Genomic DNA, 15,155 nt, shown 5'->3' on the forward strand with positions numbered 1-15,155 from the left:
ACAAGTAACCTGGGACCACCCGTGCTTTAAGTAGCATGTTTTGCTTAATAGGGCCTTGTATAATTAGTAATTCTGAGAAGACTTTAAGAAAGGTAAATCTAGTATGAAAGTATGGAAGAAATTTCTGAGAATTAAACTGTCAAGGGTAGGTGGCTCATTTTCATAAGAAAGATGGTGAATAGTTTGTGAAAGTTGAAAGACTGGGCAATCCCTGCAAAAACCTTGTGTTGGCAAAGGGGTTGAGGCATTGGCAAAATGATGTAACAAGTTACTGTCATTTCTGATTTTTTTGGATTCTATGATTAAATGGCACCATGGGACAAATGCTGCCCACACTTTCCAAGTAAGGTCAACTAACATGACTAAATGAGTGGGATTCAATTCAATGTCTAGCCTTGCATGACTTGGCAAAAGTAGATATGTCCTTGCAGTAAAACTGGGGATTAGAAGTGCTCCTGCTAGTAATAAAGTGAATTGTTATTGCCTTAGAAGTGAGAACAATTATTATATTGTCATTTAAAAACAAAAAACTAAAAATCTCTTATGGAGTGTTGTTTTTCAACTTTTTAGGCAGTAATCTTAATTTTTCAAATCTTTGTAATGGGTCCAAGTCAATAGTTAAACAAATGTAGAGGGTGGTGTTGATTATTCTAACCCATTAGATGTTGAATTGAGTTGCAGTTTTTTGTCATGGCCCAGTTTAGCCAAGAAGGCCTGTTGAACATGTACAATTCAGTCTCACTTGCTCCTATAGACAAATGAACACAAGAGAGCAATGTACCCAGTCACCTCTGACTTCTCAGCCTGAATGATCACATACACATTTTTGGCATGTTTGAATGGAACTAACCTTCAGCACAAGTCCAAAGTGATGCTCAAATTTATGACTTGAGAGTCAAAACAAAACTCCTTCAGTCCTTTGCTACCACACCCCACTGATCACAATCTGGATGTGAAAATATTTGTAACTATATACATACACATCCACTTCCCCTTAGTAAAATCTCTCTCCCCTCCAGTTATTGATAGCAACAGTTCAGAACAGATGTGCCTAGTCTTCTGACTGAAGAAAACATAACTATGTTAGAATAAACGGGGAGTGTCTTGGTAATGATATTCTCGGTATCTTTGCAATAGCAAAGAAAAGAAAGTAAAATGTGAAACTGCTCATGGAAATTCCCTCAATTAAGAAAAGTCAGTTTCATGTACTATTTCAAACTTGCTTTTCATTAAGCTTAGAAGGTTAGTAAAAACTAGTCTGAGGTGACCACCTGATTTGATTACCCACCTATATATCTATCCCTCAGCTTCCATCATCAGTGGTGGCAAAGCTGTTCTGCAAATGTCAAGAGATGGAGAAAATAGAGTTGGTAAGGAACTTCACAGTGAACTATAGCATGCCAAAAATGGGAACTTGTTAAAACAAAAACTGTTTGTGAAATAGGGTTAGTTTTGATAAATGCCCTAAACTAAAAATATACTGGCAAAAGAGTTTGAAATTTCATTATGGTACATTTTTTATATGTTCAAACCAAAATAATTTATTAAATCAGGAATTCTTTTCATTTTAAAATATAAAGAATGTTGATTAAAAAGAGGTTTTGAAAGACTGAAATCAAAACAAAGCACTACATGACTAAAACTTTTTTTGTTGTTATTTTCAGTTCACAGGAAGTTTCTGACTTTTTGGATCAATTTGGTTTGAGATTTTTTTTTTTTTTTAGATAATTTGAACACTTTCAAAGCACGAGAAAGCTATTTCCTTTCTAGCTCTAATTATCAGGAGGACGCTAATGGAAAATAATTATTGCCCAGTGTGTGCTTTTCAGTTAGTAGGGCAAAGCACATTCTTTGATGCCTTGGCTTCACTGGAGCTGCACATGTCCTAATTTTACATTTTCACAAGTTTATTAGTACAAACTTAATTATATTATTATTGCATCATTTTTTTCTTCTGACTTTATTACAGAACTTAAGCAATCAAGCCTTCATGAGAACTGGACATCTAACTCTTTTAGGTAACTTTGAAAATCTCTACCTTTATAACAGATTCCACTGAAGCTTATTAGTGAATCAGTTTATTAGAGCAATTTCTAGTAGAAACATCTTATTGCCTGTGGTAAGTGGTCATTTTTACCCAGTCAGAGGAATTCTGGTTTAACATTTTAAAAGCACAAAGCTGACCAGATATTACAAAAAGTCCATGTTGGTTGGAGTCTGCACCTGCCTGGTATTTTTAACCAGGAAAACTACAGGGTGTCTGGCTACAAAGTGCTTTCTGGTGTGTGGGGGAAACTAACAGCTGTAAGTGGCAGGGAGGTTGTAACATATACAATTTCCTGATGTATAGCAAGTATGGAGGAACCAAACAAAATATTTTAAATCAGCAAGAATTCTTGTGGTTGATATTTTTATTGAACCAACAGCATGGTTGGGATAAACAAAGAAACTTTCAAGTATATCTCTGTGCTTTCTTCAGCTCTCACTGCTCAGAGACCTGAGAAAGGTTACAGTGATACCTGAAAGCTTCTTTGCATCTATCCCAACCATGCAGTTGGTTAATAAAAGATATCATCCACAAGAATTTGTTCACATATTTCCTGAACCATCACAGCAACAGCATCACTTCAACCCTTTAAAGCAGCATGCAGTCTAATTCAACACAAAAACAAAATGCATAAAGAAGAACACTTAAAAGTATGCCCCTTGAGAAGCAACCAGTTTTATTAAGTACGTTATTATGGGATTTAAATTTGACTCCCAAAACACATTCCAGTTAACAAAGTATGCCTTGGTTAAGTTATCTGTACAACCATAACTGTGGCAGGATCTCAAATAAGTTTAAAAGGACAAATATAAATCAAGTTGATCTATCCTGGAAATATTTTCTCATGAGTTTAGCTCTAGTACTAACAAGGGAAAAAGGAAAGATTAATTTTAGGAGTTCAAACACCATCTGGTGGAGGAGGCAAATGAATATCCTGCTTGCTAGTACTTCTTTTATGTAGTTTATATTATGTTTATATACTTCATATAATGAAGCAGAAAATTAAAGAGGAAACATTTAAAGAGCTAGGGTTTCACCCCCTCTAACATTCCTTTGGGTTATTTATATCTTTCTCGTTTTAACATAGGTCACTCACAATATATAATATATGACTAATAATATGACTCGTGAAAATCTAGAATTAGACCACTGGTTAGATACTTCATGAATCAAAAAAGGAGAACACAGCAGTTTCAGGATATACTTACAGTTAAGCACAGGCCTCAGTAGTTTGTTGAGCTGGAGTGTAACTGAGTTTTCAACAAACATCTCAAAATCAATAATTAAATACAAAAAAAAAAAATCATCAAAAGGTAGCCAGAGGTAAGCATGTTCATTGCCTCCCAATATTTGTCAGTTTGCATCACTAAACTAGTTAGATACTATGGATTCTAATTTGAACATCATAGTTTTTAATTAATCATGTTCCCAGTAGAAAATTCGAGCACGGTTAGGTAAAAAAGAGAATCTATAGCAGCTAACTACTTTTTTGATAACAACTTACAGATATGAAGACAACATTTCTGCAAATTATTATTACTCTCTTTATATGATCTTCCCCGAGTCTAGTAATACCATACCTTTTGTAAACCAGGCTAAAGTAGGTAACATCTGTCTTCAAACTTTCTCAGACACTTCAGTTCAAAGCCAACACTTTCAATGGCGCTATTTTGACTGGATTCGAAAACTGATTATTTCTGGATAAAGACACAGATATTTGCATATTTTTTTCTCTATGCTATCATTTAATGGAGTCTGTGTACAGTCTGTTATACCGGTTATAATTTTCTGTGAGCAACACATTTTTTAGGCTCTGCCAGAAAAGGCATTGAGCTTGTGGATTCTTTGGCCACTCAAGAACTGAACTCCTGCAAATCCTCCTCCTCAGCCGCAGGTACTGGGAGTGCTGTAACACTGGCTCTAGCAGAATAAACACAATCACGTCCAGGTTCTCATCCATTAGTCTCTGCAGGGCAATGTAAAAAGCTGTTCTGAAGTTCCCATTCTTTACATACCTTTCTGTCAGGACAAATATTGTCTTCCTGCTGCACTGGATGCTCTGTGCAAGGTTGTCAATGACAGCTTTTCCTGGCTCCCAGTCTCTTTCCTCCAAACAAAGCAGAACTTGCTTGTCCTTACTTTCTTCTAAGTGAACTCGTAATTCATTTATTACCCAGTCAGTTACTGCTACATCCTTAGTATCATAGGCAATGTAAGCATCATAAAGAGCTTTTTCTGTGATTATGGACCTGTACCCTTTTAGTCTGGCAGCACAATAATAGTATGTGTACCAAGCATCCCAATAAAATAAATGTTTTGTAATAGCCATTATCATAACAGTGAAAATAATAATGAACGATAATGAAAAGCATATTAGTGCAGCTATATCCAAAGTACAGGCATGTTGATCTAAACTTATAATGCTGTTTCCTGTTTGATCTCCAGGTGTTGCACAAATGACGTCTGTTGCCAGTCGTGGTATACTGACATTAATATTTAAATGTATCCAGTTAGTGAAACCAACAATTGCACAAGTGCATTCAAAAGGGTTCCCCTGTAAGTTCAACAAGACTAAATAATTTAAATCATTTGACAGAAATGTTGATTGGTTTATGGAATGAAGTCTGTTGTAACTTAAATCCAGATGTAAAAGGCTGCTGGCTTTATAAAGAAATCCATCAGCTAGATGAGCAATCTTATTATATCGAAGCAGAAGTGTCTGAAGAGAGGATGTGAGGTTGGCAAGGCTGTCAGTTATAAAAGACAATAAGTTTTTGCTCAAATCTAGTAATTTGAGATTTGGAAATTGTTTCAGGGCTTTCCAGTCAAAGCGCTGTAATCCATTATTGTTTATGCGTAGTTCAATTAGGCTCTGTGGAAGGCAAAGGAATGCTTTGATAGGAATACCTTTAAGTCTGTTGTGGGATATATCAAGATGAGTCAGTTTGCTAAGTTCTTTAAAAAAGTGTATATATCTATTGTCTCCATTTTTCCATAAAATATCAAGGCGATTTCCTTTGAACACCAATTCTTCCAATGAACTGCTGATTAGATTAGGTTCTGTTAGTGTGGAAATTTCATTGTAACTTAAGTTTAAAACTTTTAGATGCATAAGATTTTGAAGAAATACCAGTCTATGGGTTATCCCTGACACAATAAAATAGTGTTTATTATAGCTGAGGTCCAGTACCTCTAAATTATGTAATTCATTAAATGCATAACTATAAGCCAAATCAAGTTTATTAAAAGACAAATCTAAATATCTGAGATTAGGGAGGAAAATAAATTCCGTGCCATTCAAAGCTTGGCCAATGCCATTTGAAGACAAATTCAAACAGGCTACATCATGGAAACCTTTAAATTGTTGTTGGGCAATGAAGAAAACACTGTTCAAACTTAAATCTAGTGCTTTACCATACATGCTGCACTGAGGTTTGATTAAAGGAAAAATAGGAGCAGACATATGACTACTGGATGTATCTCCAGATTCTAGCATGTTATTTGCTGATGGGTCAAGATAAGTATCTGTTGAACGACGTCGAAGTACATGATTTCCTAATGATGTCCCATGAATGTCACTGTTGTTGCTGCTGTCTGATAATGGTGATATTCTGTTGTCAGATAAAGAAATCAAAGTCAGATTAATAAAGAGCTGGAATACCCTGAGGTCAATCTGCTTGATAAAGTTGACCCCAAAATTGAGGGTGTGTAGATTTGTAAGTTTTGTAAGAGGCTGCAGGTGTTCACGTGTAAGGACCTGGAATACATAACCTCGTATATGCAGTTGTTGGAGACGGACCAAGTTAGCAAAATTGTCAGAAATATTTAGATACTTGGGGTATGCTTGTCTTGCATAATTAAAGGATAAGTCAAGCACCTCCAAGTGAGGTAGTTGGACTAAAAATTCTCCTAAAGCTATTTCCTTTAGCAAGTAGTTAAAACCAAGATTCAAAACCTTTAACTGTGACGTGTTATAAAACCAGCTGGCGGGTATATGAGTGAGGGAGGTGCAGGAGAGACTTAGGTTCTGTAAGTTTACCAGGTACTGGAAAGCAAGAGGGTGTATTTGAATGGAGGAATCTCCAGGGCAAGGGTCACATGGAAAGGGGGCATTGAAGCACCTTGGGCAGTTTCCACTTAGGTCAAGGACTTCTATATTGGACAGGTTTTGAAAATCATAATACTTAATGGTTTGTATCTTATTGCTGCTGAGATAAAGTTCTTTTAGTGATGAGGGTAGCTGGCTTGGAACTTGGGATAGGTTGTTGAGAGAGAGTGACAGCACAGTCAAAGCAGAGAGGTCTGAAAAAGCCCTGGGCTCTATGTGGAAAATTCTGTCACAGGGATTGCCGGAAAAACAGTTTCTATCCAAGTAGAGCTCTTTCAGTTGTGTGAGTTCTGAAAAATTTTGCTGGCTGAAAGAAAAAAAGCTATTAAATCTCAGACTCAGTGAGGTTAAGGACAATGGCATCCCAGCTGGTATTTTACATAAATGGGTTTCATCTGCTAATAATTCTATCAGCTTGGTCATGTTAGCAAAAGCTCCATCTTCAATTACCATTCCTTTTTCACATGGGTCAACAGCCTTGTCCATGGCCTTTGAATAATGATTCTTGTTTAGATTTATTTTCATCAGGTTATTCAGGCCCTGAAAAGATTCTTTAGAAATCTTCTTTATAAGGTTGCCTGAGAGCTTGATTTCTGTTACATCACTATACGTACCAGCAGGCACATATTTCAATCGACGGGAACTGCAGTCAAAAATCACAGAGGAATTATTCTTTGTAATATCACATGGCAGTGTTCTAGGGTACTTGGTCTCAGCAAGGACACCTGAAATATTGTAGACCAGAAGAAGAAGGCATATCAAACTTCGAATTGGGGGGTTCATGTTTCCCTTACAAAAAAAAAAAAAGAGAGAAAGAGAAAGCTTTTAATAATAATAAATACTCAGCAACAGCATAGCATTCTTAAAAGCAACATCTTAAGTTCATTAATTCATGAGCCAAGATTTGCAACAGAGACCAATGATTTTGGGTGTCTGAGATCTGGATGTTACATGTAAAGCGCTTTGTAAAAGATATCAGATTCACACAAAGAACCGTGTCTGCCTATGTCCTTAGACCAACACGGCTACAACCTACACCCTTGAAAATGATATATTCTTCCTAAGAAAGTTGCTCAGCGGTTTCTGAATATCAGGCTTTCTTAACTTGACCACCTCAAAACCAAGCTTCCAAAAACCACTATGGATTTTTATACATCATAGCCATGGTTTTAAAGATTTTTTTGTTTGCTTTCTTCTCCCTGCTCATTGCAGACCCAATCAGAACATTTAGTTTCAGTGCTGCTATGATGTATAGATATCCTTTATGAAAGCATTACAAGTGTCTTGGCATCTTCTGGCTTGTACACACATTAAAAAAGGTATCCTGGAGATAAAATTGCATCATAATACTTATACAAAGTTGAACTGAATTCAGATTGCATGGATCAACAATTATGGCACTCCTTTTAATATATTGTATTTCTATGTGTTTAATTTTCTATGTTCTAAAAAAAACAAAAAACAAAAACCAGAAACAGGAAAGTGGAATTTTCCATCTTGTAGAACCAAATCAACTGCTCCATGGGTCATCAGATTGTTAAAAACTTTAGGTCCACAGCACTGATCCCTGCTTTATCATTTGCAGACAACTTTTACACAAAAGTAATAGTTTGAAGAAACTGCATAAAACCCCATATGGTCCAAATAGCCATGTTTGTTGAATGTACATAATAAGCACAGTCTAGGTACATATGTCTAGTGCTTTTATTGGTTTGCAAATAAAGAACTCTGTGAGCATCATTTACTTTTCTGCCTGATGGTCCATGCATGACCATATGAAGTGGGAGCATCAGTAGGGTGTTTTCCTCTCTGGCGAGATGACCATTCCAAGATGATGACATACCTTCATTGGTGCATTTTATAGCTCTTTGTTAAACAATGGAAAAAGTTGGGATGCAGGAACTTTGGGTCCCATCCCTGATCTGGGAAGCAGGTTCTGGAGGGTAAAATCTTTTGCTTCTCTCTCTCCAGCATTCTCCCTTTCTTACTTTTGTACTCTCACTTGTCCCCTTGTCCATCTATCCTGTTTCTTTCTTCTCCAATCAGTCACAATTCCTGCTCCTCCGCAACACTTGTAATATTCTCCAAACACTGCCCCACACATCTCCTGGTACCTCTGGATTCAAATCAGGAGGAGTCTTCCTTCTCTTCCATGCTGCCTAGGCAACATTACAGAAAAATGAGATGATAGGGGGAACAGAATGATAGTGAAACTGTAGCAGGCTGCATGCTTTCAGGGGTTGCAGCCGAGATGCAGGTGGTAAGCATATGATTGTAGGCTTGCCTATGAGGACTGGGCCAGCTGTGGAGAATAACTGGCTGGTCCAGAGGAAATTAATAGCTCCCAAGGGAAAGACAGGGGTAGGGGAGAAGGAAGACTGTGGTACTGAGTCAAAGTACTTTCTCAGGGTTTGGTAAAAGATCATAAGGTTTAAGACAACAGTTTATGTATCTGTTTGGTTTATGCTGTGTCCTAGGGGGCAAGTTTAGAAATAAAAGGGAAATAAAAAGACTGTATTGTGTAAACCAACATCTTGTTACAGAGACATGAGAGAGTCATTATGCAATCAGCTCCCTTGCACAGCACCAGATTTCAGTTCTCATGGTAGGGGCAAGAGAAAGATCTGCTTAGGCTGTAAACCTACCTGCTTAGGCTGTAAAACTAGAGCTTGCTGAGGAGTAAGCAGCCCCAGCCATTTCAGTATCTCACACAAAACACTTTTCTCAGTTGTATTTCTTTTCTGGAATTTTGAAAGTTCTGACAGTTAAATAGCTGGACTTCATTTTCAAAATGTTCTACATTTTATTCCTAAAATTGCGTAACAGAGTGAAATATGGCAAATATATATCTATATATTTCAACAAATGCAATAGGAGGGAGGGGGGAAGAGATGAGGAAGAAGAAGAAAGAAGGAAGTCAGTTTTAAAAACTGCCATCATTTTCTTCCCATCAATGCAGCATGACTGTCACTGGCTAATCTACACAACAGCATCAGCATGGCCCAGCCAGGCCCCACGCACACACTGTTTACCTGAGCCCTTAGGTGCATTATAGTCCTGAAAGTTCACTGGTGAGGCTAGGCCAAGGGCCCTGATCTTCTGTCTGAAGAGTTGGCAAAAGCTGTTGAAAATGGCTGCTAGGGATGACCCCTGAACAGCCTTACCTGCAAAGTTTGGAGGATGCCTGCAGGCACATGTCGACCTGATCCTGCCTGGTACCTACCACTGATGTATAGACCAACTTCATCAGGCCACAAGTGTAGGATCTGGATCAAGGCATGGGCTTTCCTTCTCATTGCACCAGTTTCATTAAGCCCTCTCATTCCTTTCCCCATTTTCCAGTTTTAAAAGATGGTAGAGGATTTGGGGTCAAATTCATGCCTCACATAGATGAGTAAGACTACAATGAAGGGGCACTCACGTATTCCACAGCTACAGTCCATGTACATGTGACAGCTTCAATCAATCTTGGTAAATTCGTATAGAAAAATACAGGTGGGAAAAGAATGCAAGTGAATTTTCTATGCAACCAAGTTGATGCCCAATTTCACAGTTTCCTTAAACTTTTTAGTTCTGAAAAGAAGTGGAAGTGTCTTTGGTAGAAGGAATAACTCAACCACATTCCTAAGACATTGCTATGCATTTTATCATCTAATCCTTTCATAGGGCCTAATTACATGTACAGGAGTCATGAAATGTTGTATATTGCAGGCAGAAAACAAGCATTTAGAATAGTTCTGTAATTTCAGAAAAGCAGAAAAGAACTGTTAACTAGACTGTATTTTGCTACTTTTGTACTGCTATATTTTACTTTTTCAGGTATACTGGATGCAAGAAATGAACCAAAGCCTATTTAAGTTCGTAATTACTTAAGTAGGCTTGGATCGGACCTTTAAGACTTCTTTTGACGATACCTTTATTGAAAAGATACATCCTTTTGTATTTTTTCTGAGTGATTGTCTCAATAGGAGGTTTGGTGTGAGATCCCCTCATGAAAGCTGTTCTTAGCAGTTAGAAACTCTTGACCTCAGAGACTTATGTTGAACTCTGATCCTCCTCCCATTGGACTCTGTGGTGAAAACAGGTGTAACTGGGTAGTTCTGGACTCTGAACAGACATGGTGCATGGGGCAGCAGCTGCAGCTGGGCTGCCAGTGGCAGCTAGTTCAGCAGCATGGGTGGTGGGGTGCTATTTTGGCAATCCTGGCTGGAGGTGGGGTTGGTGTCCTGGTTGCCCCCTCTTAGTGATATTGCTAGGTAAATATCCTCTTTTATTTTACAGGATCCATGAACAGGCCTAATCCAGCTGTGGTTTAGTAAAAATCCTACAAGCCAAAGTTGGTTAACCTTGCTTTCAATACAGTTAATTGAACATTATCTATCAAGCTGATTTAGGTTCTTACTGCAAACTCAGGCCCAGATCCAGCAAATAAATAGCCAATGAATAACTTGTGCACACAATAATAATCTTAATAAAATCAGTAGAACTGCATGCGCACATTAAAACACTCACTATGCAAATGTTTGTTGGGTCAGAATCATTAAATCAACCATTAGCTAGCTTTATTTTTTGGGGTTTTTATGCTGCATGGGAAGGGGGATAAAGTATCAAAAAATGGTTAGGATAAAATATGAAGGGAGTTAGAAAAAAAAGAACTGAAGTGCAAAAAGACTTATAGAAAAAAAATTAAATGCTAGGAGGAGGCTGCTGAAAAGGTGAAAGCAAAACACTCAGATAAAAGTATCAATAGGAAGAATGAAATTGTCATAAGGAAGAAGGAAGATAAGTCAAGGAGACCATAATAAGAAAGTCTTCATTGTTTAAATACTATATTATATGAGGCATTTATATGATAAGACTCTGCACTTATGATAAGCACATTCTCTATATAAACACATATTTTAAGTTCTAGTAAAAGTTCAAAGACCTACTAAAAGCATATTTAACATAGTAAAATGCTGCTTTGAGCAGGGGGTTGGACTAGCTGACTTCCCAAGGTCTCTTCCAACCCCATTTTTTTAAGATTCTATGCCTAAAAGCATTCACATCTAAGAATGATCTGTAACTAAGGAGACAAATTTCTATAATATGTTGCTAACACAGAAAAAATAAGTATTTAATTAAAATATAAGTTCTCTAATTAAGCATACCTATTTAAAAAAATAAGATTAACATGTTCTGAATCTTTTTTCCATGTCATAAATTCATGGCTGTAGGAATATGCTTTTAGAAAATAAAAACACTCACTTTCTTTATTCTTCCCCCATAAACGATGCCATTCCACTGAAGTGTTTTTAAAATGAATCAATAGCTGCAAGCAGCAGACAGCAGAAATGGTGAAAGATCTTTGACTAACTTCCCCAAATGGGCAACTGCAGTGACAAGAGAAGTCAGCTTGTGGTTTGCTCCAGTTCATGGGAAAATAGTAGAAGCCACACCTACTTTGACAGTGTATTTATTGACTCATTTGTCGCAATAAAAGTTACCAGATTTACCCAAAGAAACTTGTCTGCCTATGTCCTTAAACTAACATAGCTACAACCTATACCCCTAACAGTGGACGCATCGACATGAGATGCTACTGTGCAGTGGTTACTGTGCATTTATTTAGTACTTGTATAATCAAGTACTAAATAAATGTGCAGTAACCAGAGTTACTGTGCAGTAGTGCCAGCAAACACCTTTTAAGTGACACTATTCTGCAGAATCTTAATAATACAGCACAGTAGCATATTAGCACTGTTAGTGCTGTGGTATGCTACTGCACAGTATTATTCAGGTACTGCTCAGCCAGCATCTCTGGTAGACATGCGCAGCAAGATTAATTTGTTTAATAAAATTTATCCCAAAAATTAAGGATTGAGTTTCTCAAGAGCTAATAGGGGTTTCCAGTGCTGTTCACATAAGTGCTTAAAAACTTAGTCTCTTAGATATAATTGTTTTAAGGATACTAATGAAGAAAAATATTAGCAGAGGTTCAGATAGTCTAAATATTTTTCTCTCTCAAAATTGAAGGATAACTCAAGTTGTTCTGAAGAAATCAAATTCTGGAAGAACTCCCCAGAAGTTTTCATTCTATAAGTGATTAAATGAAACATGAAGTGCCTTTAACTAATCTGTTTTTTTTAAAACCAGACGGCAGATACACTAGTCAGTGAGATGCTGGTAAAAATAAAAACCAAAGTCTTTAATTTGTAAAGATTCTTGAAAGCAGTAAAGTCTATTTTAAATGGAAGAGTTTCCAGGAAAAGGAGCATTATACTATCTTGGGCCAGGTATAGACATTTCACTTTTAAATGGTATAAGTTATCAGAAAATTATCTATACCAATAACAGAACAGAAGTTTGGCACACAAAACCAGTCTATACCTGTAACAGAACAGAAGTTCGGCACACATAGACTGGTTTAAAAATAGTGGCATGGTGTCTCTAGTGGGCATGGTAAGTACCATCCTGTCCCCCTTTACCTGAGCACCCCCTCAGCTCACCTGCCATGACTTGCTGTTACTGGGTGAAAGGAGGGGTTCAGTGGTGTTCTTCTCAGGTGACCCAGTGTCGAGGGTACTCACGTTCGTGCTGCAAAGTTCTTCCGGGCTTCACGTCCCCTACACCCCATCCACTCACCAACTGCTTGGGTGTTGCTTCCATTGTTCCACCATCCCCTGTTAACCCCTTTACTAAGGGGTCAGGTGTCAGCTTCAGCACCAGTCAGTTGCCTGGATGTTAGGGCAACTGGACCCCCAGACCCTGGTGCCAGAGGGCTGGGCTCCCATGGTCTTGTGTCTTTCTCTCAGAGAGAGAGTTGTTCCTATGGAATCTGAAATTCAGGCATCCAGGGGTCAGTCTTCCCCAACCTAATTCCGGGATGCTGCTCCCCCTGCCCCAAGTGCAGGCGCAGTGCCTGCAGCTACGATCCTGCCAGCCTCAGGAATCACTGCCTGCCTGGCATGCTCCCAACTGGCTCTCTCTCCCGCTCTCCTCCCCTGCCAGCTTCTGGCAGGGTTTTTAAGTTTCCCACAGCAGTGTCTCCAGCTGCCACAATCAGCCTGGCACTCCCCTGCCTCGGGAGCAGCTGATTAAAGAGCCAGCATAATGCCAGCTCACACAGCCACAGCTCGGGTTCCAGCTTCAGCCACTCTCTAAAAGGTAAGTTTTCTGGGGTGTGAGGGGCCTGTTTGTTCCCCATACGGGCTCTTGAGGCTTCCCCTAGCCTCCTTGGTGCCTGTGGGGGCTTCTCACAGCCACAAGTGGAACCCAGTCCAGGACCCCATCCTCACAAAGGGTGCAGAAAACTGTGTAACTTGAATCAATTCCACTTTGGGCTTTTTGAATGTTTGTACTTAGTCTTGGACAGTTTCTACTTAGGTAAAGAATTTCCAGATTAACTAGTTTATTAAAATCCCATTGACTGATGGTCTTCATCTTGTTAAACGTGAGCAGGTTGGGTGATCCTAACTCCATTGCTCCTCTATACTCGCCTGCCATGATTGGATTAGAAAGAAAATAAAGGAGATCAGTGGTCTTTAAATGTTAGTGATTAATAAGCCTTACCCAGGTGTCACTTGCTCAGAGTACTAGTTTATTTTTTTAAAGTAAGAGATTACTACAACTGTAGCCTCACCAATTACTTCATTGACAAAGCCTCCCAGTAATGCCAAGCAGTCCTCTTAACACAGGCTGTGTTCAAGAAGCAATGTAACGCTCGGCATTCAGAGCAGTAATTATCTTGTTAGCATCTCTCGATGCAAGCCTCATACCAGGACCATCCCGGAGGCTTTCCTGCTTCTCATATTGCCCCTCTCAACAGCTGTGTCCCTTTAGGGGCTGGGGATTCTTGTTGGTGTAGGGTCTTCTTGCTCACCCATCGTCTTCCACCCGTGGGCCACCCTCTTCCCACTGGGATACTATTCTGTGTGTTTCTGTCTTGCCTCAACTCTCCCCTCACTCACCGGAGTCACTGAAACTTCAAGGTAGGTAACTTGCCTGAATGAGTTCTCTGTCTAGGATCCCACAGTCCCAGCACCTCTTTCTGTCTATCAGGTGGATTCCTCAGGTTCTTATCCATCTGAGTCTCTGAATGCTTCTCATTTCTGTCTCCATGCCCGAAGGCAACAAGTAAATGCTCCCTGCTGGATTTATGCAAGTTTTGGTGGGCTAATCACCTGATCCTGTATCAGGTGTGTAATTTCCCTCACCTGGCAGGGTGCATTGTCAAGTCAACCCTGTCCAACTGTGCCTTAGTAACATGGCTCCTGCCTAAGCCCCTGTTACATTAAAGTCAAGATGAAGTTCTCATAGAGAGGAAGGCAGATTGAGGGCCATTTGGGATAAATTGCTGTAGGAAAGTGACAAAACAGTTAAGTTAGTGAAGGTCACAAAAGCCTTATAGATTGCACAGACATTAGGGCTAGAAGGGACCTCAGAAGATCATTGAGTCCAGTCTCCTGCCCCAGGGGCAAGAAGTCAGGTAGGGTCAAAGGATCCCAGCAAGATAAGCAACAAAACGTTTCTTAAACAAGTCCAGAGTAGGTGCTTGCACCACCTCCAGAGGGAATCTATTGCAGGTCTTGGAGGCTAGGACAATAAAGAAGTTTTTCCTTATGTCCAGCCTAAAATGGTCTTGGAGGAGGTTATGACCATTTGACCAGTACCCCATGGTTGTCATCCATGTGGGGACGAATGCCGCAGCCAGGGGTAACCCTGACCGCATTATGAAGGATTTCAAGGCTCTGGGTGACAAGCTTAAAGAGACGGGGGCACAAGTGGTATTCTCCTCTCTTCTTCCAGTGCGTAGGTGGGGATGGCAACATGAGGCCTGCATTGGTGAGGTCGACCGGCACTTACACAGTTGGTGCTGCCAGGCAGGCCTTGGGTTCTTTGATAATGACCCATGTGTTCAGGCGGGGGGGCTTGCTGGGGTGGGATGGGCTTCATCTCTCTCCTAAAGGCAAGCGTGTCTTCTCTTCCAGGTTGGCTGATCTCATACAGCGAGCTTTAAAC

General features: G+C 39.3%; 1 protein-coding gene across 1 annotated transcript; it reads right to left on the reverse strand.

The window, feature by feature from the left end:
• Positions 1–2,634: 2,634 nt before the first annotated feature.
• Positions 2,635–6,938, reverse strand: TLR8 (toll like receptor 8). Its single transcript, XM_090031655.1, has one exon. The coding sequence runs from the start codon at positions 6,936–6,938 to the stop codon at positions 3,789–3,791; it is 3,150 nt and encodes a 1,049-aa protein (XP_089887781.1). The 3' UTR covers positions 2,635–3,788.
• Positions 6,939–15,155: the final 8,217 nt, after the last annotated feature.

The sequence above is a fragment of the Crocodylus siamensis genome, chromosome 1 (assembly GCF_052110815.1).
Source record: "Crocodylus siamensis isolate JL-2025a chromosome 1, ASM5211081v1, whole genome shotgun sequence".
In the NCBI taxonomy this organism is placed as follows: domain Eukaryota; kingdom Metazoa; phylum Chordata; order Crocodylia; family Crocodylidae; genus Crocodylus; species Crocodylus siamensis.